Source organism: Symsagittifera roscoffensis, chromosome 6 (genome assembly GCF_963678635.1).
Source record: "Symsagittifera roscoffensis chromosome 6, txSymRosc1.1, whole genome shotgun sequence".
Lineage (NCBI taxonomy): Eukaryota > Metazoa > Xenacoelomorpha > Acoela > Convolutidae > Symsagittifera > Symsagittifera roscoffensis.
Genome location: NC_087067.1, coordinates 56,721,263 through 56,746,247, shown reverse-complemented (window position 1 = coordinate 56,746,247; position 24,985 = coordinate 56,721,263). Strand labels below are relative to the sequence as shown.

Here is a 24,985-nt window from a genome sequence, read left to right as displayed (position 1 = left end):
TCGATAGGCCTATTGCCACAGAAAGCGGTAGTCAGGACTGATCTTCTGCCGTTTGAACAAGAAACACAGCCGTTGGCGAAGATTTGGTGCGTTAAGATGGAGGAAGACACACATCAACCCAACGAGCTGAATAGTCAGATGAGGGTCATGAAGACGTACTTGAAGGCGAGATACAGACTCTCGGACCTTCTGAGGGCGCAGAGAAATGATCGCATGACAAGCAACCTGAAAAGGTGGATCGAGAATGGTTCTCCGGATAAAGGGGACCTCGAGGAAGATAGCTATCGCATCCTGAGACAAAACATCATGCAGAAGGAAGGGAGATTATATTTGAACAAGGACGGAATTGTGGCTTGCAAAAGAAGGGAGGAAGACAGAGTCCTGTACAAGTATAACGCGATAGTATTACCGCAACTCTATCAGACAGAACTATTATTCAGGTCACATGATCAGATGGGCCATCAGGGGATCGACAAGGTATATCAGAGGATCCTGAAGCGCTTTGAGTGGCCTGGGATGAAAAAGGCATGCGAGAAATGGGTGACAGCATGTCTGTCATGCCAACAGGTCAAGGATCCTAGGAAGTTGCGAGTTCCTTTGCAATCGATCGAGTCGTCTGAATTCAATGAGGTGGTACAAATAGATCACCAAAAGATATGCATGACGGACAATGGTTACAATCAGGTGCTGGTCATGATAGATCATTTTACGAAGTATGCAGAGGCCGTGCCCTGCATAACTGCCTCGGCGGAAGAGACATGCGACCACCTGATTAATACATGGATAGCAAGACATGGTTGTCCGATGACGTTTCAATCGGACAATGGAACAGCTTTCGTAGGAGAGCTTACGAAAGAGCTTATGAGACGCTCACAGGTCGCTCAAGCTCACTCCACGACGTACCACCCTCAGACGAATGGCTTAGTGGAAAGACAGAATAGGACGTTAGTGTCGATGCTGAGAGTATATTGTTCCAGGTACATGACCGATTGGGACAGATACCTTCCACAGGTGATGGGGGCATATAATAGCACGCAACACTCCACCACTGGAGTCAGTCCACACATGATGCTAACTGGACACGAAAAGTCTTTACCCTTAACCTTCTTCTACCCAGAATATGAGGGGAAGAAAACGTCCCCACAGGTCTACGTGAGGGATGTGATCAGACGCCAACAGGAGTTGAACGACTTGTGTAGACGAAACACTCAGCAGGCACAAGCAAGGCAGAGGAAAAGATTCGACAAGAAAGCAGCTGGTGCAAAGGCTTACTCGATGGGTGACTACGTATGGGTATTTCAGAACGTTATACCACCGAAAGGGACAAAGAAGCTTCTGAAGAAGTGGAGGGGACCCTTCATGATTACAGAGGTGCACCAAGAGGGACGCTTTTACAGACTGAGTACTGGCCGAGCCGCCCACTACGAGAACATCAAGCCACACAATCCATCGACAGAAGACTGGTGTATACCTGCAGACATGGAAGAAGGGGATTATCTAATGATGGATCCTGCTTGTGAGGTCAATGAAAAAGGCACCAGGGAGAAGAACGATGGAAACGAAGTCGTAGAGGAAGGTACGGATACACCATTGGACCTGGACCCAAACGAAAAGATCGAAGCGGACTATGAAACCTTACCCTACGCAGAAGAGGATTGGCAGGATCCCGAACAAACAGAGGTTCCCAAGAACTTGGAAGCAGACCTTCCGTTCACGATGCAGACTCGTCAGAAGGACGGGACGAGACCAAGAAAGAAGTACAATCCTTACGGTGACGACTTTGTAGAGGATAGGATAGATCTAAAGAAAATAGTGGAGGAAGTAGTGGGTTTAGAGGAAATAACTGTGTCACAAGACATTGACATAGTCAATGATCACAACGATGAGTGGGTTGACGACTGGTCGAAACCGGAGGTAGAATTTGACGATGAGCAACAGCAGTCATATGAACAAGACCAGACGAACCTGCGTGTCCTAGAGTGGCTGAATGACATGACCTCGGATCCAGAGAAGACCAGCGTCACGATTCAAGATGTAGATCGTGAAAGCATGAAATACATCAAGACTGAACGAGACGATCCTTCCTGGGCTGCCCAGGAAGGACGTTTACTCATTCCAGCTTCAAATCTTGACTTAATACCCGGTATGCGATCGACGGGGACGCCGATGGATATTTTTGTCCGGGGAGTGGGGGTAGGACTTACCCACACTGAAAAATTGATAATAAAAAAATTGAGAATAGCAAGAGAAACAGGAGACTTAGAAGCAGAAACAGGCGAAGAACCTAAGAAACCTGACATAGGCAGGGTAGTTGAGTCATATTTTAACTTACCAAATGAATATTCAAGTAACATAGTACTAACAGATAGTGATTTCATACTCACAAACAGAACATGTGCGATAGCAATCACCGCAGACATGAGTTTTAGGACGGCGGTAGCGGCAGATTTTAAGAGGGAATACAAAAACGTGGAATTCCTTTGGAAGCAAAGACCAGGGATAGGGGGCGTAGCAGCCTTACCTCCGGCGGTGTCGCAAATACCGGGAAAGTACTTATGCTTCCTGGTAACGAGGGCGACAGAGAAGCAGCACGTGGACCCAGAAAATCTAGTCTTGTCTTTGACGAGGCTGAGGGACTTCCTTGTGGAAATGGACGTGAAGGAGCTTTCGCTTCCGGTGTACGATCCAAACAGAGGAAGACTGCATCCTCGGGAATTGTACGCGCTCGTACACGTGATATTCTCTGATACGAACATACAAGTGTATCTACATAAGAAATATTACTTAAGTATAGGCTGAGTGATGTGCGAGAGGGTGTTAGGCCAAAGACCAAGTTACATGTAATATGTGATATGTGTGTTATGTTATGTTATGTTATGTTATGTGTTAGGTTATTAAGATCATGGGTAAGTAGGGGTTAGTGACCATGAATAACTAAATGACGATTTTGGGAATAGATCCAAAGTTTGGACTGTCCAATCTTAGGTCGTATTCCAAAATTTTAGAAACCAATTGATTTTAATAAATTTTAGGATAAATATCTTTTTATCTGAACTGTCTTTAAGCAAATTTTAACGATGTATGTTAAGGCGAAATTGACAAGTGTGACATTCGTGATTTCTTTTCTAGATCCTGATTGATCATTTAAAATTACTCACTTGAATCAAATTATCAAATCGAATCAAATCAAATTTGGAAGGAACAAGTATGGACAATTTCAACCTGGACGAATTGATGGACCTGGCAGAGGCATATGTGGGACCGATGGTAGATGCGATCTATCGTCGGCTGATCGAACGAGACTTCGCTCTGGAGGACCCAGAGGTGGTCATGTTGCTGACCGCCCTGATCAACATCTTGGGGCACGACAACCGTGGGGACCGCCCCACGGAAGTCCTGTTGATGGCAGCATATGGAGAAAGAGGAGTACTAGACCGCCCGAACATGAGAGTGATGAGGTGGAGAAACGGGGCTCTCTCAGGGAGTGACTTGGCGAATGAGCCTGGGTTGGGAAGTTCTAGGACTTACCAACCAGGTGAGATGCCAATGCCCTCTAAGCCTAAACCCGGGCTGACGAGAATGCATAGGGAGATGAACAGCGAGGCGACCTCGTCTGGTTCACCACTGAGAGCAGCTGTGCCACCAAAAAGGGCGAAAGTAACACAGAAGGTTCAGACGAACCAAACCATACAAGATCTGGACGAGATGAACGATCGGCTGAAAAGAACGGAGAAGGAGTTAGACGATATGACGAAGACAATGCTGGCGATGGAGGAAGACCGGGACGTGTGGAGGAAGTTGTTTGAAGACTGCAACCAAAAGCAAGGTCAAGAGATCGAACGCTTAAGGCAGGAGTACAAAGAGCGATCGAAACAGGCGGCGTTGACAACGGCCGTGGAGAAAGTGATACCTGCAAGGGATGTTCCTCGTGGGCAGTCCCCGATGGAGCTCTTGACACCTCGAGAAATGAGTCAAACAACGGAGACACGGCTTCCAGCAGAGACGAATCGAGTAACAATCCCGGATCCTAGTGACACCTTGGGTGATCCCGTCGTAGAACAGACAGTGAGAAGACTGATAGAGACAGCTGGACGATTGGTCGCTAACAAGAATGCACCAGGTTCCGGGGTGACTGCACCCTATGGAACGATTGACGATACGGGCAGAGTACAACTCCCCCAGACAGTGATCAGACAAGGGATGAGTGACGTGACACCACTCATGGGGAGTTCGAGAATCCCAGAGAGGAAAGTAAGGAAGATGCCAGCGAAGAAAGTATCTCGTGTAATAGACGCGCAGAAGAATAATCAATTGAAGTATAGTTTCACGGGAGTTCCGGAGACAGATCCGAGAGCCTGCTTCAATCGAGCTACCTGGAGCCCGGCTGTGAACCTGCAGCAACCACCACTCGGGACATCACACCTGATATTGGGAGATAGCTTAGTCCGAGTGCTAACGAATTTGAGGACTTCATGGGTCACCACGGTGATGGCCTTTGGAGGCGCGACAATCGCCCAATTATATCGGATGGTGGAGCTGATGAATCCAGGGAAGATACCCAGTGTGATGATATTAGTGGGGACGAATGATATCTCCAGAGGATCAGACGAGCAGGAAGCACTGTGGGAATCAATGATGGTGTGTTTGTTCACCACTCTCTGGCAGAAGTTCAGTTGCGCGGTACTGACCGTTTGCACGGTGCCAATGAACGCAAGAAGCCTGACAGCATCAGGAAGAAGGCACAACGAGGGAGTCATGAGATGGAACAACATCTTAAGAAACCTAGCAAATCGAAATGCCGGAAGAATGATCCTTATGGACATTGAACACGAATTGAGAGCCATGGAGCAAGCCAGACTGACTTCGGATGGCATCCACTTTGACAGTATCGAGGCACAAGCTTGGTTGAATCGAGTCTTCCAAGAACGGTTGGATGAGTTGGAAGCAGAACTCTCTGACACAGGAGTACTGAAGGAAGAGGGAACGGTGAATGATACGGTGATCACTACCTTTGTGCCTCCTAACCTGGAAACACGCTTGGGTACAGTCCCAGCCGTCATAAATTACCGGCAACAAAGCTCCAGCGAACCGGGTCGAAGAACAGACGTGCAAGATCGGTTGGGAGAAGCACCGACGAGGAGGACCATTCATCCTAGGAGAAGGATAGGACCCGTCAACCAACCAAACGAAGGAGTAGCAGGCACGTCTAGATCGGACACTAGATCGGAGACAATGAGTACCAGTCGAGAGGAGAGACCGAACAGAGGCTCATTGTTATGGTCGAGACCCATGCCGTCTCCCTGGCACATATACAAAGAAGAACTGATGAAGCTGGACCTGCAGAAAGTAAGCTTCATTGAAGATGCAAGGAGGATGCTGAATGGAGCGACGCTATCCGTCAGCAGATTATACTCAATAACCGGCGTAGACTGGTTGATAGCCGCCAGCATAAATTTCAGCTCCACGACAGCCCTAAGATTTGCTGACTTGGAGGGACTGCCCTCCAATAACACAATGGGACCTGTGAATGCAAGACCGTTGCAGGATGTCAGATTGAACCATGAGGAGAGGAATCGTGAGGAAAGGCCAGGAAGATTCCTGACGGCGATAGCGCCGATTGGACAACACGTGAAGATATTCAGGCAACTGACGCCACCACCTGGTCATGTGAAGGAGAGAGTGTATCCGAAACTAGTGAACCAAGATGGTGATGCTCAGAGATATGGCGGATTGACAGCAATAAAGAAAGATGAGAGCATCTTCGCTTCCTACGACAAAGCAGAGATGAGAAAGGCCAAGATCATGGTAGTAGCGAATTCAGAGTTCGTGTACACCTCTAAGTCTTTGTTTTGGCCGGACGTCATAATGCTGGCCGCGGTTGACCTAGACCTATTGCAATCAGTGTCATTGGCTATAGGGGTACAAAGACAGACAGAAATGAACCCGATAATGATTGTGTTTGCTGGTATCAATGACCATCTACATAGTAGAGGTTTTCTGAGCAGGCTCAGAGATCCTGCAACAGCAGAAAACGCAGTATGGCCGGCGATAAAAGACATCCTGGAGTCGATGGGTGAAGTAGTGGAAATGAGAAGGCAGAGATGCTGAAAGAAGAACTGGAGAGAAACGTGACGTTGTGTCTCCACAACAGCTTCTGTAGAAACAGAGAATCCAACGTGGATCCCCTACCTTGCTGTAAACAGAGGGTAGAAGAGCAGAAGTGTTGGAGGACGGCTTCCAACAGCGTCAGGATAGTCAACGACGTGCTACAAGACACGGAAACCGAAAGCGCGGAGTCAGCATCGCAGGAGGAGGAAATGGAACATTGATGAATGGTCGAGAAAACAAGAGGCAACAAGAAAGAAAATTAGAAGAATTTAGAAGTTTTAGAACTTCTAAACGACGAAAAAAGAAGAGAACAAAGGAATGATGAAGAAAAGTCAAAACTCAGAATTGTTTTATGTGTGTGAAAAACTCAAGTGAGAAACCAAGCAACCAAGTTGTAATTGAAGACTGAAACATTTTGTTGAGTTCTGAGATTGTTGCATTTATAAATTTGCATTTTGATTTTAGCAGAAGTGGCTTTAGAGACACTTATTATTTATTTAGAGAGGCTTGAGAAAAGAGTATATTTAAATATTCCAGCCTGCACGATTGTTTTTAATCACTTAGGAAAACTGATCACTTTGTGGTGACATGAAAGACTTGAGTAACCTCTTGAAGAGGGAGGTTGGTGCATTGTTCTTTCTAACCACAAAGTTTCTTAGTTTTAATATTTAGGACAATAAACAAGCAAGATTTCCGAAGGGAAGGAGCATAGTAGGATAATTTTAGCTTGTTGGTTGGCAGGACTGTCCTGCAAGCCAACACCTTTTAATTCTAAGAGAAAAAGTTTTAATCGGGACATTGACACTGGAAGTCAGAAAACATGTTTTATCTTAGGTCATATTCTCAATGTGCAGATTAATGAACGAATTTGAAGGCTATAGTGATGTAGTATGATGCCATTTATATTCTGCAGTGAGTTGATATGACGTGGATAAGAGTAATTTCGTGCATTTTGTAAATTCTGTTCGATGGCACTGTAACCATTTTATGAACATTGCGCGATTCAATGAGGACATTGACCGGACTGTCCGGGGAGTATGTGACATTAGACCAGAATGGCCAAAATGCAATCTCTGCAGGCTTTGAAATTTTAGCAGTGAACCTTCCGAGTTAATGATTTAGAGGGATTAACGACGTTATTCGGATGATTAGCAGAACGGTGAAGGTCAAGATATTCCCGTATTTTAAAATTTTAAGATTTCGAAGTGATGACGTAACATTTCTGAGAAATGCTGAAACGGCCATTTTAACAAAAAACGAGTGAAAAAAGAGAACAACTTTATCTGCGATTGCGAACAGTACGAAAATCGAGACTAAAAAACAACAACGAACTACAGAACAGCAGAGGACGTTCCGAGTTGCAACTATTGTGCTGTTACAATAGTTGCAAGGCCGTTGCGAACAACGGTGAAGGGTGAAAACCGACCTTCCGAGTTATTGTGAACTTGAGATTAAGGAGCTTGATTCGGCGGATTCAAGAATCCGGAAGGGTCTCGGGACGGAAACTTTTATTGACTCTGATAAACTTTTAGCATCCTGTCATGTCCTGACTTGAATTTAACTGATATTTGGATTAGTTTTGGCAGGGATGAGGTGCTAAGAGTTGGGGGGGGGGGGGAAAGGGTTGGTCCATCTTCGATGGAGATGATGATTTTTATCTACTGAACAAAAACAATAGTATTATAATAATTAGTAGCCCTGTTTTTAGGAGTGACCTCGTGGTCTGGGGATACTGAGACCCAGCCATGAGCTCACTATTTCTGCATGTAATTCAGTTAATTTGAGCGTTCTGGTCGAAGCCGGAGAGCAGTAACGTTTTTGTCGACCCGATGTTGGAAAAGACCACCGAAAAGTACTGGCTTGGTAGAGACGGTGAAAAACATGCAAAGCTCTGTTTAGACGCTAGCCAGTCGTCTTAAGACTTAGTTTTGTTATCCGTCGATATGTATCTTCCGGGCGAATGTTACAAAGGCCTTTAACTGTTCTTTCGTGTTCTGCCGGAAGGTTGTCCTGTGACAGTCTGGCAGAATGGCACAATTTGTTTTCTAGCTTTCAGCCAATGGCGTTAAGCGCTTTTTTCTCTCGCCGTGTGTTACGGTTGGAACGATTAACATTCTTTCTCCTTTTTAAATGGTCTTGCTAATAGCGTACATGAAAAGCTCGATGCAACAGTGTTTGTCTTCATATTTAAGTGAGTTTGATATCCATTGCAATGGAAAGATTTTATCTCTGGAGTGCGACTCTTGACAAGGCCAACAAAGTTAAACAATGGGCTTCAAGTGACGACGAAGATGTGCGCATTTTAAGCTTCAGTTATGTTTTCCTTGGTGATAGCAGCAAACAATGGGAGCTGAATGTTGTAAACATAGAGTATACGGACGTTGATGGAGAAGATGTCAGCAGTGTTTTTTGTGTCCTGCAGAAAGGTGGGTGAGGCAATCGTTTCATAGTAACCAATATTTATGAAGAATGTCTTTACATTGTTAGTCTGTTACACCAGGAGTGACGGACACTATTCAAATCCAGCTGAAAACCTCAGAAGACTTCAAGCTTGTTCTCAAAAAAGGAAATGGTCCAGTGTACGTCATGGGAACTCAGAGTACCAAGTTTGTCAATGACATGGATGATGCGAGTATGGACGATGAAGAAGATATGGACGAAGAAAGCGCGGCATCTCCTGTGAAATTGGTGAAAGAAGAAGAAGACAGCGAAGTCGAAGGCCCAGAGAGAGCGGAGAAATCCCCTCCTGCCATGAAGAAGAAAATCGAAGAACCAAAGGTAGCCTCACTTATATTTGGGTTAAATATTAGTTTTTTTTCAGCATCTTCAACTACTGATGTTGAAGCTTAAAAAAGACATCTCAGCTTTCTACTTGAACTAAATCTACAATTGAACTGATTTACTTATTTAAAACCGCATTTAACAAAAATTAATTGACTTCTATCTATAACTCTTGAAATAATTTACACTCTTTGCGAATCACTAGTTTTATTCAGTCGGGTTGGTGATTTATCGTTTCCCAACTTTTGCTGCACAACAACTGATAAGCACAATGAAATCCAGAAATCCAAACAAGGTTTTTTCCATGTGAAAGTTTACTAACTACGATTTGTATAACTTCAGTTCTTCGTCTTTTTTCTATTTATTTGGCTACAAAGGTTTAACTTTATTTTCTATTGGTTCAGATTGCGTCGTTAGATATGCGAAAAAAATTCTGCGTGGGTGTTTTCAAAGGAAGATTGAAATTGTTTTCTTCGCGAGTTTGTTTATAATGAAAACGGGTGTCTGCTCAAGTTTTGTCGGCTTTGTTACTGCTTCATAAGGTTTTTTGCGATGGTAATCTGAAGTAATCTCTAGTTGTCTCACTTGGCATTTTTTTTCTCAAAAAGAACTTGTTTCTGGACAAGTATGTAATAAACATGTGAAAATTTTGATAGATGTAGCTTTTTTGACTTGAAAAATTGGATGCAATGGCTTCGTCTCTTTTTCGATCGGCTACTATGACATGAAATGTTTGGCTTGTGTCTGACTTCAAGCGAAGCTATGCTTCGCCTCTGTGTTGAAATGTGCAGTTTGCTCAAAATATATGTTTTCAATGCTAAAAATAAGCAAGCTAATGAAAACATTATCTTGAATGGTAATTAAACAGCTATTGTTTTTTTAGTGGAGCTCTACGGGTACTGAGGTTAACCTATGGTTGCTCTGTAATTTTCGATCTTAACGAAGCTTAAGCGGTTCACTCAGTGGACTGCTTATTACCCTTGCGATAGCAAGGGCATTGCAATCGGGCGCTAGACTTTTTCCCCTTAAACAACTTTGTCCACAGGACTCATTTCTGGACTCTATTTCATATAGCCTTAGTGGCCTAATTTCAAGTGGTTTCAAAAGAAACATAATTTTTATGTTCTTCTCTCGATCGCACAAAATGCTTAAAACCTTATTGGAAATTATTGTTCTTTCATAAGTTTTTCATAACGTTTTTTTTGGCTTTTTTGTTTTTCTTTTCTTTCGACTTGATAAGTTTCGGCCTATAATATATCAGTTTAATGGCCTCATATTGCGTGTCTGTGTTTTAAGAGTGAGGGGAACTTAATAATTTTACATTAGTCTTAGAAATTTGTATTTTTTTGTGATTTTTCTTCTCCTTTTTTTCCGGCTTGATAGGTTTTTGGCTTATGTTTCTATCGGCTTATTCGCCATGTATTGCGTCGTTTCGCGAGCTGTGTATGTGTTTTAAGGGTAAGGGTGACTTGATAACTTTTTAGTAGTCATATTTTTTTTCGGCTTTGTTTCTTTTCTCTTTTTTCTGGCTTTTTAGATTTTGGCCAATGTTTTATCGGCATAGTGGCAGCATATTGTTTCATTTGACGCGTGGGGGAGTGTTTTTTGGTTTGTTTGATGGCGTGGGGGACTTGATAATTAAAAATAATTGGCCTATAGGGTTTCTGCTAAGGTTTTTCCGGCTTTGTTACCTCGTGATAGCTTTTCTTCCGATGATAGTTTCACATTCTTACCAAGCCTTATCGGTAGATATAGTTCGAAGTTTTCGATTTTTTTGACTTAGTGGCTTTCGTGTTTTGTATCGCAAGTGGCGCGAAGCTCAGCTTCGCGTCTGTGTAAAAAGTTTACCTGATAACTAACTATTGTTTAGGTATCAAGCAAGCCTGAGCCGAGCAAAAAGCCTGAAGCTGCTAAATCAGATGAAACAAAGACTGCGAAGATCCCATTACCTGCGATGGATCCAGAGGAAGACGATGATGAAGATGAAGGTGACGAAGTGTAAGGCATATATTTGAATTAACTAGGAAAAACTAGAAGATCACTGAAAGTCGGGAGGAACTTTGTTTTCGGGTGTGTTCTAGTTTTTTTTTAAGAGTCGATGAACTGGTTTGCAATGATGAGTACCATTGCAGATGATTCGATTTTCTGACGATGCACACAAATTAGTGCGAAAGCACTTAATTGAACATTGATAGTATGCTCTGTTTTCGAACAGCAGAAGGGCACAAAAAAAATTTGAGCGGCTTCGAGTTTTGAAAGTGGAATTGAATTTTCAGATTTCCCACCTAATTAAATAGATCTGGCTATTCTTTTCCTACTGACTTTGTTTTTTTTTGTTTGTTGCCTATGTTTTTGTTTTCAACACAATATCAGGTACCATCAATAAATGTCGGAAGGGATCGAGTGATATATCATTGAAAAGATCCCGCGGTCGTGATTCGAACCCTAGTCGAAAATGTTCAAAAAATCCTGTGTATAGAAAAACTGGCTTTATTTATAATTTTGAGCGAAAAACAAGTAAAGCTTTAAAAATGGAAATAAGACATACCACTTTAGTTTTACTCTATGAATTTTTATTTTCTAAGCTTCTTTACAGCAAAAAAAAACGACAAAAATCTGCAATTTATCTTGATCTTTTCGATTTTTTTTTAATGAAAACGGTGGTCCAATATGCGCGTTGTACTCTTTCTGTTAATTGCGGGCTTTTCTTCAGATCTGTTCATTTCAAAAGCATCACAATTTGTTTTAAAAAAACGGTTTTGATTGGAAATATGTGTTACCTGGACAGCAACCGGCTATCGTTATTCTGGTCTAAACTTGCCTAAAATTTTATAAGCAACGTTTTACAGATAAAAAATAGTGATTTGAGGTGTATGTATGTAAAGTTTAAATATCGGCCTGAAGTCCCTTCGGCTTGAAGTCCCGTCGGCTTGTTTAGGTAGACCCCTAAAAATGATCCCTGCAAGACTAAGTAGCTTTTCTTTATTTCAAATATTGCTCCTTTATAACCATGGAACTCCAACTTTTCTAGTGTTTGATGATCTAGTGTATCGAACGCTTTCTTAAGGGCAATGGAGATCACATGACCTGTTAATTGCTTAGTCAGAATCCCCATAAAGTCTGTAATTAATGTTTGACTTCGCTTCTAATCAAGACATTCTCAAAAATGTTGCTCGGCGAACTTAAAAGACTTGAAATTCTAGAATTTGATGCTCATTTTTCCTTGTTTCACATAAAAAACGAATTTTTCAATTTTTCAAGACAATCGGGAAAGGTGCGCTTAGCGAGTGGTTTGATTAAGTGATTAATTGTGATATGCTGCTTTCTTCGAGATGCGAAACATGAAAAATATTCACTGTTTTAATCATCTTTTCCATTTGTTCTCTGGTGGCTATATTTTTTGTTGGTTCTAATTTTACTAACTCCGGTTTCAGTATTGTAGTTCTTATTTGTTTTCATGTCTTTAGTCGGCTTTAAAGGTTTCGGTATAAATAGTATCGGCATGACGACCTAATTTTGAGCTGTATGATAAGCGAAAACAGTTTTTGAAATTTACCAGCTGGAACCTGATCTAAACTACATTTTATTATTTATAAATTAGATATTTTACCACTAAAATATTTAATATTAACCAATCACAATCCATCCAACTAACAACCCACTTATTTGTAAGTGCTGAAATTACTTGTAATTTCAGCACCAGAGAGATTTGAATTTAACTTAGAAATTAGTTGCCTCTCCTCGAGATCTTCAGCAGCCGCAATAAACCAGTATATTCTAGATCTATTGAGCCTAGCAGAGACTAGTTAAACAACCTGAGACTAGTAAATATAAGAGTAAGATTAGGATCGGTATTAGACTAAGAAGTTGCACGAATCTATCCGGCCGAAAATAAGATAGCGTAAAGAGCAGACGGTGTACCCTATCCGAAATTACTCTATGAGTTAGGCTTATATCTTAACTCACAGCTACATATACAACGCCAAAAGCAATATATTATGTCTGGTGGGAGATCCTAAAGAGCAGTACTGCTCATCGAGTAGGATATCCTGGAGAGTAAAGAGAAGACAGACAGCATCAACTCAACAAACAAGTTAATTTAAGGGCTGAAGTTAAAGTTTTTAGTCTAAATGTTTTCATGAGGGGGGCTGAGAATTTTTTTTACTCAACTCAGATAATGCCGGTTTTGTTACTGCTTTTTAAAGTTTGTTTTGTTGCTAATTTAAAGCTCAATTGTCTTGTTGAATATATTTCAAATGTAAGTTATTGAAAATAAAGGTAAATATTTTGTTCGAAAACTTTTTCGAGTTTTCCCTAAAAATCGTCGTATTTTTTGTCTCTTTTACCGTCGGTTTGTTTGTGGTGTCATGTTTCCGTTGTATGGCTCGTGGCGCGAAGCTGCGCTTTACTTCTGTATTTTATGTTTCTTATAGAGGTTTTGTATCTCGACTTTTATATTGCAGTTTTCAAAAATGTATTTTGTGTTTTTTTTGCAATTATCCGTTTTTCGAATTTGTTTGCAAAAATGTCAATGACTTACAGTGCTGATTTAAATTATCCGGACAAAACGAACAAAACTTGAATTTTCAAACGCATTTTTCTCAAATTGGGTTAAGATTTGACAAAAAGTGAAGAGAACAAAAGTTGCTTAGAATTTCACCAGAATTAATATGATGCCATTTTTTCTCCGAAATTCTCAACAAAAAATTTACCCCAAAAATGGGTCATTTTGGCTTTTTTCAATTAATCAAGAATTACGCTGAAACTACTTTGTTAATTGATAAGAAAATTATATCACAGGAAGCTTCTTACGCAGCTCAACAAAGTTTAAGAAGGGTTAAATCTCCGAAAACCAGTATAAGAGAAAAAGTTTTCACTCTTCTAAGCAACTTTTGTTCTCTTCACTTTTTGTCAAATCTTAACCCAATTTGAGAAAAATGCGTTTGAAAATTCAAGTTTTGTCCGGATAATTTAAATCAGCACTGTATAGGTCGTGTTATTTTTTTGCTGTTGAAGTTCTGAAAAATTGTTTACTCCCAAATTTGATTTTTGTTGTTGATTTTTGTCAGCTTTTTATGTGGTGAATTTATGCTCATTTGCCTTTACATGGAAAGCAGATTACGGTCTACAGTAACGAAAGAGTAAATTGCGCAAACTCTTCTTCGAATTAGTTTCGAAAAGGAAGTTTAATTTTAAGTTTTTATGCTTTCAGGTTTTCAAATTTGGTTAGTTTTATCGAAAAAGTGTCAATCTTAGAAGATTCTTGAATTTAAAAGAGATTTGTTATACATTATTTTTTTTCTACTCGAATGTTGGAAAGTTTGTGAGTTGTGACCTAATTAATGTATCTGGTGAGAAAGTTGAATTTTGTGGACAGATGGTGACATCACTGTTTGAATTGAATTACTTACTGCAGCCAGGTGCCAGAAACGCTGTTACTGTGAGGCAATTCCAATTTGATTTTGAATCGAAAGATTGAGGTGTTCTCAACTTTCAAAGGCCGTCCTTTTTTAATTTTGCAGAGAAAGCTAAAAAAGACAAGAATATATTTTAGCTGTTTTTCCGAATAGGTACTAGCCATCGAGTAATTGTATAGTTTCTATTTTAGACCGATGCTAGAAACAAGCAAAGATGGAGAAGGTGACATGGATGATGACGAGGGAGAATACGAAAAACATTTAAATGAAATTAAGAAATTGAAGGCAAAGTTGGATTTGGACGACTCAGAAGATGATGATTACGACGATGTTGAAGACATCTTGGAGGAAGAAGACGATGATGAAGGCAAGTATAATAAATGTTGACACTCGACTGATTACACAAGCAAAGCTTGTGTGATATTACGAACTCACTTTGTTTTCCAACCTAAGTCGCAAATATTAGTGCTCTTTTTGCAGGTGCTCTTTTTTGCAGTATATGCATAAGATCAATAACCAGCGATTAAGTACAGCAAATGTTAAGGATAATAAAACACACTATTGTATTACAAATAGCACTTTAGCTTCATGGTGTTATGGTTCTTTAGCGTTGAGGTACGGAAGAAGACCAGCAGCAAAATGTGAGGGATCGAACCTCAGCAGGGTCGCAGGTTTTTAATGAACTTTTTCGTTTACTAGTTAAAATGCGTCCGCTCTATAGATTGAGGCATGTTAGTTGATAAACTTCTTTTCAAATTGACTGGTACTGCTAATGCGTCATAGTTGGCTTGCGTCACTTAGCAATTATGTAGACTCATAATTGGCGTGCATCACTTAAGAACTTTTGTAGACTCAAAATTTTACTCCTTCAGCTTTCCCAGTAGCGTTGTCGGTCAAATTTTTGCTTGTGTATGCGAAGTGCAACTTCGCCTCTGTGTTTTTTTTTGTAAGCGGAAAATTGTCCGCGAGTTAGAAAATCTTTGCCGAGCTTCTGTTTCTCGGCTTTTTTGCCAGCTTTGTTGCAGCAGCACCAAGTTTGCTTAAACATTGGGATTTTACACTCAAATTAAATAAAATTTCAATGTTTTCCGGTTTTGGGCAACTTATTGACTTCCAAGAAATTTGTTCATTTTTTGGTACTTTTCGATGTTTTTCATGCTGTTCAATAATATTTTTTGGAATTTGTTTTCTTGATAAATTCAAGGAGTGTTCTGTGCATTTGGTGCAGTGGTAACACCCATTCTTTAGACGACGAATTCAACAATATCGATTCCAGTCGGGACCTGTTTTTGTGGAAGCTGAAAATGTTCGAATATTTTAGACTTTTGTGTCTGCTAATTTTTTGGCGGCTTGGGTCCGGAAGAAAGGTTTGTTTACTTTTTAAATTTTTGGAAGCTCTTTGGAAGTTTTCTGATTTTGTATTTTTTGACTTTTCAATAACTTTTTCTTAAAGGAAAGCAAACTTGACGATCGAACAGCAAAATTGTAAGGTGATTGCCTTCTAGTTTCGAAAGTGGAATTTAATTTTCAGATTTCCCAGCGAAATAAAAATTTTATCTGTTGATCCAGTTTCCTCAAATTAGATTAATTTTAGCATCAAAACTTATCATGAAAAGTGTTAATCATAAAGTTTTCTTGAAATTCCCAGAGCTTAAGGCAATATTTTTTTCAAATTTGAGTTCTAAAAAATAAGTCTATTTTTTGTTTTCCTGCGTTCATGGACTTTTTTCCAATTGTCTTCCAACAACAGCAAATGAATGGTACAAATTCTGCGATGAAAGCTCACGCTGGCTTCCAATTTTTTCTGCATAATTCTGTGTAGTTTTTAATGAAGCCAGTTTTGTTTTAATTCTGCTGATTTCTTCGATAAGACCAAACTCACGAAAGCTAACTAACTTTTCCTATTATAATCGGAGCCTGGGGTAGTTTTAAATGACGAAATTGAAATTGAGCTGCCTTTTTTTCAGGTACTGCAACAAGTGCGAAGAAGAATAAAGACAAGCGAGCTTCGGAGCCGCCAGCTGCCCAGCCGACGAAAGGGACAACAGACTCGAAGATAAAAGAGAACACACAGGCTGTCAACTCAGAAAGCACATCAGCTTCGGGAAAGAAATGTAAGCTAGAAGTATAGCGTAGTCTCTTCTCTGTTGCAAGTGAAATGTTTACACAAGCGAGAGTTACAAGCTGCTCGCTAGTGGCTAATTACACTAGCGTTCAGATTAGTGTATTATTGCGAACCTTCTTTTTTTCTAACGTAACTCGCAAAAAAAGTGTTCATCAAAAATGTTCACTTATTTGGAGATTGAACTGTAGCATTAAAAATTGCATAGCAGCTGTTCTCTGCTTTATTTTTGGCTAGTGTTTTGCAGATATTAAACGTCCGTGGCTAAGAGATTAGTGCGCGAGACTCATATTCTCTTTGTCGCAGGTTCGAATCTCAGACGTAGCCGAATTTTTACTAATTCGAGGCTTATTTTAACTTTTTTTAATTAGAGCTCCTTTTGGTCGTGTTCTCGGTAGTGTTCCATGTTGGTTTCGAGAAAAAAATATTTCAGGTTCAAAAAGAATGGAGCATTCTTGCTAATTGAAACAACAATGTCTTTACGAAACATAGCAACCAAATTTTACTACTTAAATCTGTTAAAAACGAGGGAAATCAATGATATCGATTGCATCAATGAATTCGGTCGCTTACATTAAGTTTCGGTTATTAGCATTTTGTTTGGTTTGTGGAGACTTTAAATGACTCAGAAATGAAGAGATTTTCATAAAAATTGATCGGTTTTTGGCTTTAAGTCATCCAGTTTGACCTCTCAAGCTTTTTAGGGTGGGTTTCTGCTTAATTTTGGGTGCTTCAAAAAAGTTCATAGAGGAACAAGTTTGGTATCATTTTAAAGCATTGTTAACTGTGAGTGGTTCGGATTCCAAAAGAAATGAAAAGTTGTCTGAGTTTTAACGTTTTTCAGTCTAATCTACACTAAAGAATGAGAGGGAATGAATTCCTATCCAATTCTACTAAGCTATTTTGAGGTTATTTTTGCTATAATTACCTCATTCTTGCAGAATATTATCTAATTGCACTCCTCCCACTGCCCAGAAAAATTTTGTTTTTATAAATTTTTTCGTTTGTTATATTGCTTTTCTTGCATAAAGGTGGTCGAAACATTCAGTGCTACTTGTCCAGCAACCGACTATCAATTCGTGGATCTAGGATTTAAAGATTCAAAAAATTAAAACGATTGTTTTTAGTTCGACCAAATTTATTGTGCGAGCCCCCTGAAAAACCATACTCTGTAGAAAAATTTGCCTCTATTGGGCGCGCGCTCCGCTGTAAGTTGATTTTTTAGTAGCGCCTTAGGCATCTTTAAAAAATTTTGGGTCAAAAATGGATGCTGTATAATTGTATCAAAGGGTCGACCCCTCTCCTAAAACCGCTACTGCTTTTATCCATGTTCCTCTTTGACTTTGTTTCGAATTTCAAAAATGGTTTGTTTTAAAAATCAGTTTTGTCGAAAATATCATTAAAAAATCCTGAGCTTCAATCAGTTCTAAGACTAATTGATGGTTCGAAATTTCATTTGTAAACAGAAATTTTTTTGCTGCTGGGTGTTGCAACCGTTGCTAGACTTTCACCGAGAACAACTTCGTTTACAGAATGTCCAATTTACTAGAAATGGTTAATTTCTCGTGCAGAATGCTGACATGCTCATTTTCTTGGAAAATGTAAATGAATTTATTATACTTTAGATAATATAGTTTTTAGGTGGTTTCGTTCCTGTTTCGTTTCAGGCAGTCGTATTTTTAAAGAAACATTCTTATTTTTAAGAAACTCTTATATAAGTCGCGATGATTTTTTTTTTTCAGGAAAAGCCTTAAAAACTTGTTCCGGCTCAAATCAATTTTTCGTGGTTTGACTTTTGATTCCATTTTAAGTGCAGTTCATTTTCTTTGTCAAAGGAAGGCAAACTCCACTATCGAACAGCAAAATTATAAAGGTCACGAAAAACGTGATCGACTTCTAATTTCGAAAATAGAAATTAATTATCAGATTTCATAGCGAAATAAAAGATTTACCTATTGATCCAGCTTTCTGGTTAATTTTAACAGAAAATTCCAATCATAAAATAATCTAGAAATTCATAGATCCTTACGTTAATCTATTTCTTTCTCTGAAATTCGAAAGTTGAAGTTTTTTCGAAAAACAAGTCGGCCTTTTTTTTTCTGTTTTAATGCGTTCATTGACTTATGCAACTGTCTGTTGGCTATGTTTTAATCGGCTTTCATCCTAATTTCGGTCGGTGCATTGTCCATTTTTCAAAAATGCAGTTTGTACCACTTGAGTTTTTATTGGCATACTTTCCAATGCATTGGTTTTATTTAAATTTAAACAGTTATTCACTCATTGAAAATTCTACAATTTGTAAATTTACTAAGACTTAATTAGTGTTTTTCGTTTAAACAGTTTCGGTGAATGATATATCGGCTTAGTCAACTTATATTGTATAGTTTTGAAGGCAAAATATATCTTAATGCGTTTTTTTTTTTGTATTACGAATTGGTGGTACAAACTTTGAAGCTTAAAAAAACGCATTATCGCATTAGTTACTACTCAGCAAAGGATTTCTAATGATTTATATGGCTGTTTGTGATTATCATCTAATACAATCATGAATTTTTCAACGTAAATGTTCTCTTTTTCTACTCATTAGCTTGTAACGCAATGTTTTTGTTGTATCGCAAGTCTTTCGAGCATCCACTTTGCCTCTGTGAATAACCTACTGCTGTTTTACCTACTGCTACTCAGTAACTACCGATTAAACATGTGAAGCTCAGTATGATAGTACGTTGCAACTTTTGTTTCCAACCTAAGTCTAAACTAAAAGGCTACTTTTGATGCCACTTTTTTGAATCAGAGGGCTGCATTGGAACAGTAATACCGTGTTTTGACATTTGAGTTGTGATAAATTAGTACAGTAGATGCTTTTTTAGTTCATCAATTGAGGCGAAAAAAGCTATTTAAGAGTCGTTGAACGTAGTGAAGACTCTTATATAGGTCTTGGTGATTTTTTTGTCTTTTTTTTTTCAGGAAAAAGTTGAAAATGCTCTACTAGCTACATATATGCATTCATACTTATTCATGCATTTATGATTGCACTTAGATATATACGATCTTTTTTAAGAGTAATGAACGCAGTGAGTACTCTTATATCGGTCTTTTGTTTTTTTTCCAGAAAAAAGTCTTGAAATTTGTTCACGCTGAAATTCAATTTTTCGTGGTTTGACTTTTGTTTCTGTTTGAAGTTCAGTTCATTTTCTTTGCTAAAAGGAAGGCAAACTCCATTATGGAACAGAAAAATTGTAAATTTCACGAAAAACGTGATCGACTTCTAATTTGGAAAATGGATTTTAATTATCAGATTTCCCAGCGAAATAAAAAATATACTAATTGATCAAGTTTTCTCAAATTGGGTTAAGTTTATCGAAAAAGTGACAATCTAAAATTTTTCTAGTAACCCAAAGAGCTTCAAGGCCGTCTTCGTTTGTCTCTGAAATTCAAAAGGTGAGATTTTTTTCTGGTTTAATTGCGTTCATTGAATGTATTTCAGCTGTCTGTTGGCTATGTTTTATTTTGAAATTAGATCGTTGAAGTTTTCTCATAAATAAGTCATTTTTTTTACTGTTTTCTCGTGTTCATTGATTTTTTTCCAACTGTCTGTTGGCGATGTTTCTTTGATACAACGGTAGGATATTGATTCTTTCAGGAATTTTTCAACTCAGTATGTTTCGCGAAATTTTTGAAATGCATAATTCAAACAAATGGTCGCCCGTAGTGTGTAAAACTCCAAATTAGTACAATCAAGTTTGTGTTTTTGTGCTTTTTGAAGCTTCTGAATCTATTGCCACTTTCTCCACTTTCTGTTGTTTGTAAAGCTGCAGGTTTGTCTCTGTGCTAATGCTATTTTTAGTATTTCAACATTAACATTTTGTGGTTGGTGATCTTTCTCCTTAATGGTTGCAGACTTAAGCGCTATCGTCTTAGTTTTCGATTTATTTAGGTATGTGTTGTTATGCAGTAGCATATTAAGCAACATTTCAAGCTTTTTTAAAGAATCATTGAACTAGTGAAGAATCTTATATAGGTATTAGTGTTTTTTTTTCCAGGAAAATTTTAGTTTCTTAACGCTAAAATTAGATTTTTCTGCGGTTTGACTTTTGATTTATTTTGAAGTTCATGATCTCCTTGGTTGAAAGGAAGACAAACTGCAGTATCGAACAGCAAATTCGTCAGCGTTGTGGGAATCGTGATCGACTTCAAAAGTGGTTTCTAATTTTCTGAATTCCCAGCGGAATAAAAAAACCGAATGATCCATTTTCCTCTAAATGGGATAACTCTACGAAAAAAGCGCCACTCATAAACAGTGTTTGAAATCGGAAAAAAGTAAAAAAGTTTTTTTTTAATGTTTTCAATCATTTTTTTTTGGTTTTTCTTGTTAGTCTATCCTCTTCCAACTGTCTGCTGGAAGTTTTTTTATTTCGTTCGTCTTTTTGAGATTCGTTTTCGATTTGATTTTTCTCGGTTTTTTGGTTATTCTGCTATAAATATATCGGCTAAGTTCCCTCATAAATAAAAAATATCTCTGGACCACTTATTCTAACAATAAAGGTTTTGCCTGTGTCGACAAATCTGGCCTGGACCGGTTTGTTAGTTATCTGAAAAAAAAAATTCATTGAAAAAAATGTTCGACTATAGTTTATCGGCTGCTGTCACAGCATAGACTATTTTGAGTTGATTAATTTTCATTATATTTATAGCCTTTTGTTCTATTCCTATAATTACTAATTTTAACATCCATGATTTTGTTTATATTGTTTGATTGGATAGTATCTTTTTGGTTATTTTGTGCTTCCCGAGAACGGATGGATTTCAACTTAAAAAAATTTATCGGCCAACTGGCGTCTACCCAAGTATTTGTGGCTTTGCTGCCACTAATTTTTTCTTTCGGTTTAATCGCGTTCATCGAATGTTTTCCAATTGTCTGTTGGCTGTTTTATTTTGAAATTAGACCGCTCAAAAATAGATAATTTTTTTTGCGTTTTCTGGTGTTCATTGACTTTTTTCCAAGCGTCTGTCGGCAATGTTTGTTTGATACAACAGTAAAACAACAAATTTCTTTTCAGAAAATTTCCAACTCAGTATAATTTGCGAAAGGTTTGAAATGCATAACTCATACGAATGGTTGTTGTATCAAACATACTTATATACCTTCATAAAAAGTGTTTGAAATCATCAACGACTATAAACAGTGTTTAAGAGTGGTTGATGATGCCACTCATAAACATTGTTTGAAATCAAAAAAACTTAGAAAAGGTTTATTTGTTTTCAATCAACTTTTCTTTTGTTTTTTTTTGTTCGTCTACCCTCTTCAAACTGTCTGCTGGATATTTTTTATTTCCTTTGTGTTCTTCAGAATTATTTTCGATTTGATTTTTCGGCTCTTTGGTTATTCTGCTATAAATATGTCGGCTAAGTTCCCTTATAAATAGTAACTTCTGTGGACCACTTAGCCGAACAATAGTTTCTTTTTTTTTTTTTTTTTTTTTTTATTAGCCCCCGGCCTGCTCAGTGCAGGACCAACCGTGGGGGAGGGGGAGATATCATCCATTTTGCCGCAGCCGGTCCCACCTTGAGGAGGCGGATGACACTGGGACCCCTCCAGCCGTGACCGAAGCGGGAACAATAGTTTCTATGCCTGGGACGACAAACGTCCTGAGTTCGAATCTGGCCTGGTTCTGTTAGTTTGTTATCTGAAAAAATTCACCTTGAAAAAATGTCTGACTATCGTTTGTTGGCTTAGTTGCCACAGCACAGACTGTTTTGAGTTGATAATAGCTATATTTACAGCTTTTTGTGTTGTTCCTATAATTACTAAGTTTAACATCCATGCTTTTGTTTATATTGTTTGAACATAAATCTTTTTGGTTATCTTGTGCTTCTCGAGAGCGGATGGATTTAACTTTGAAAAATTTATGGACCAACTGGCGTCTACCCAAGTATTTTTGGCTTTGTTGCCACTAATTTTGTCTGATGATATTTGAACGCTGACGATTATCTTTCTCGGCATATGTCTTTTCAAGAGTCGATTAATCTAGTTCAGTCGATCAATGTAGATGTTTTTTCTTTTCATATTTTTTGTTCAGGAAAATCTGAAAATTTTTCATGCTCAAATATATTTCTTCGCGGTTTGATTTTGATTTCTTCTTAAGCTCAGTTTTTTTTCCTTTGTTACAGCATTTCCTATCGAACAGCAAAAGTGTAAAGATCGCAAAAAATGTGATCGACTTCTAATTTTGATAATTGAATTTAGTTTTAGATTTTTCAGCGAAATGAGAATTAACCTAATGATCCACTTGTGAGCGTAGTGTATATAGTACGACTACTATATTTTCCTACCTAAGTTAGAAAAAGTAATGCTACTTTTGGTGGCTTTTTTGATGCTGGAGTTAACACAGTTAGTAGGTACAACAGTTTCAAACAACTACAATAATAAAAACTCGATTTCAGAAACTTTTTTATTAATGTATCTAATTTTTTTTGCAAAGCATAATTTATACATAATTTGGCTTTGTGTTTTTCTTTTTATTACATGCAAAATTGTGTCCATCTAGATTTGCTGCCACTTTTACTGCATCGCTTTTGCAATTTATTAGCATGTGTAGCTGCTTGATTGCTGAGTAAATTTAAAAGGTCCATGATGCAATTACGAGGACAGGGTACTCTAAATTTCCCAGTCTTACAATCGAATCCGCCGTAGCGAAGTTTCTAATTTTCAACGCTTATTTTTATCTTTTCTTTTCTTATTTCAATTTATGGAGCTGATTTTTGTCGTTTTCTTGCTTGTGTTTGCGAAGCGCAGCCTCGCCTCTTTATTTCAAATAGTTCTAATAATTTTGTTTTCTTGGAAGTTTTTTTTACCCCACAGTTTTTCTAAAATGGGGTAATTTTATCAGAAAAGTATCAGTCGTAAGTTCTTGAAAATCAAAGATTTAAGACCATCTATTTTTTTTCTTAGAAATTCGAAAGTTTTTCGAAAAGAGATTTTTTATAAAACAAGTCAGTTTATTTTCTGTTTACTTGCATTCATTGACTATCTTCCAACTGTCTGTTGGTTATGTTCGTTAAAATGAACTGTTGTTGTTGTTAGTTGTAGGCCGTCTGCAGTGCTGACGGGGGGTAAACCCCAGTTCTCCCCAAGTATTCCAAGACGGCGGTTGTATTTGTTTGAAGTACGTCTAGTTTCGGTTTTCTCCAAGTGTGTCCTTCCGCTCTTTATCCCAGATGCTGCAATGTAGGAGTACGTGTTCTGTATCTTCTCCGTTATTACAGTACTTCCGTTAAAATGAACTTCGCTTCTGTCTTACTTACATTTCTAGTTATGGTTTTTAATGAATCTAAGATGTACCAACAGGAATTTGAATAAGTTTTTCAATGCGTGTTTGTTTGTAGCTAAGAAAGAGAAAAGGAAGTCGATGCCTGTGACGTGGACATTTGAGTCGGCCAAGAATTTTCTCTCTGAGGGTAAAGTGGCCATGCCCGAGACAGAGGAGAAGTTCACCAACTTTGCTAACAACAGATTCCAAATCAACGACAAGAAAGTCGTCAAGCAACTGTGGAACCACTTCATCAAAAACTAGAGGCAAGTAACCTAACAAACAAAGACAGATCACCTGTGCTGGTCTTCTGCAATGGACACGTGAATGAAACTCGCTTGTTTTCTTTTTGCTCCCCGAGGCTACATTTGTTGATGATTTCCTTATGTTAACTTGAAAGCTTCCTTATCATAACTTGAGTGCAGATTTATTATTAGACTGCAGGCCACAGTCTTTTTGCCAAAAACTATGCTGAAAAATTTGTCTTGTCATAAGTCGAGCAAATCTCTATTTATACTTAGTTATTAGTTGTTAGAGTTATTAGTTCTAGAAAATGCAAGTTGATTTGGTGACGTGAGTCTAATCGTTTGTTTTCTGTTTTTCTTAATTAAGAGGAAATGAATAAATTCTTTTCATCGGCATGTGTTGATTGAATCTGAAGTTTCAATGTTTCAATGGCGATAGTTTGCCATAGGAGGCAAATTTGTTTTCCACTAGTTTCAGTCTTAACAAATTGAAAAAGATCTCAGCGGTAACTGAAAACAATCAGACTGGAGACTAACTAACCAACGTAAAATCTTTTCGCGACCCAACTAGTGAGCGTAGTGTTATATTACAAAGTTCACTTTTTTCAAGACAACTTCCACTTAAAAGAGCTCAATTTGTAGAAATTTTGTTGCATAGCATTGGCAGTTAAAAAGCATGTATTCTCCAATTTATCATTGACCAGTTTTTGGTTTCTACCGTCAGTAGAGCCGTTGGCCGTTTGGGTAGGGAAGTAGACTTAACATTTGGATGGTTTGGACGTGCGATTGGGTGAGGTATAATTCCAGTAAAATCAGGTCATTAATTTTTTAAGAGTAATGAACGTAGTGAGTACTCTTATATCGGTCTTTTGTTTTTTTTTCAGAAAAAAGTCTTGAAGTTGGTTCACGCTCAATTTTGACTTTTCGCGGTTTGACTTGTTATTTCTTTTTAAGTTCAGTGCATTTCCATTGTTAGAAAACCCCCTCTTCCTCCCCAATTTTCAT

The 24,985-nt window shown here is 38.3% G+C and overlaps 1 protein-coding gene across 1 annotated transcript in view; it reads left to right on the top strand.

Moving 5' to 3' along the window:
- Positions 1–24,245, top strand: part of LOC134848239 (mitotic apparatus protein p62-like) — a 204,708-nt gene extending 180,463 nt beyond the window's left edge. The window contains exons 2-7 of the mRNA XM_063865623.1: positions 8,301–8,534; positions 8,609–8,886; positions 10,760–10,887; positions 14,498–14,673; positions 16,274–16,420; positions 23,812–24,245. Of these exons, the coding sequence (XP_063721693.1) occupies positions 8,321–8,534; positions 8,609–8,886; positions 10,760–10,887; positions 14,498–14,673; positions 16,274–16,420; positions 23,812–23,999 (1,131 nt within the window). The 5' untranslated portion in view covers positions 8,301–8,320 and the 3' untranslated portion in view covers positions 24,000–24,245. The remainder of the gene's footprint in view (positions 1–8,300; positions 8,535–8,608; positions 8,887–10,759; positions 10,888–14,497; positions 14,674–16,273; positions 16,421–23,811) is intronic.
- Positions 24,246–24,985: the final 740 nt, after the last annotated feature.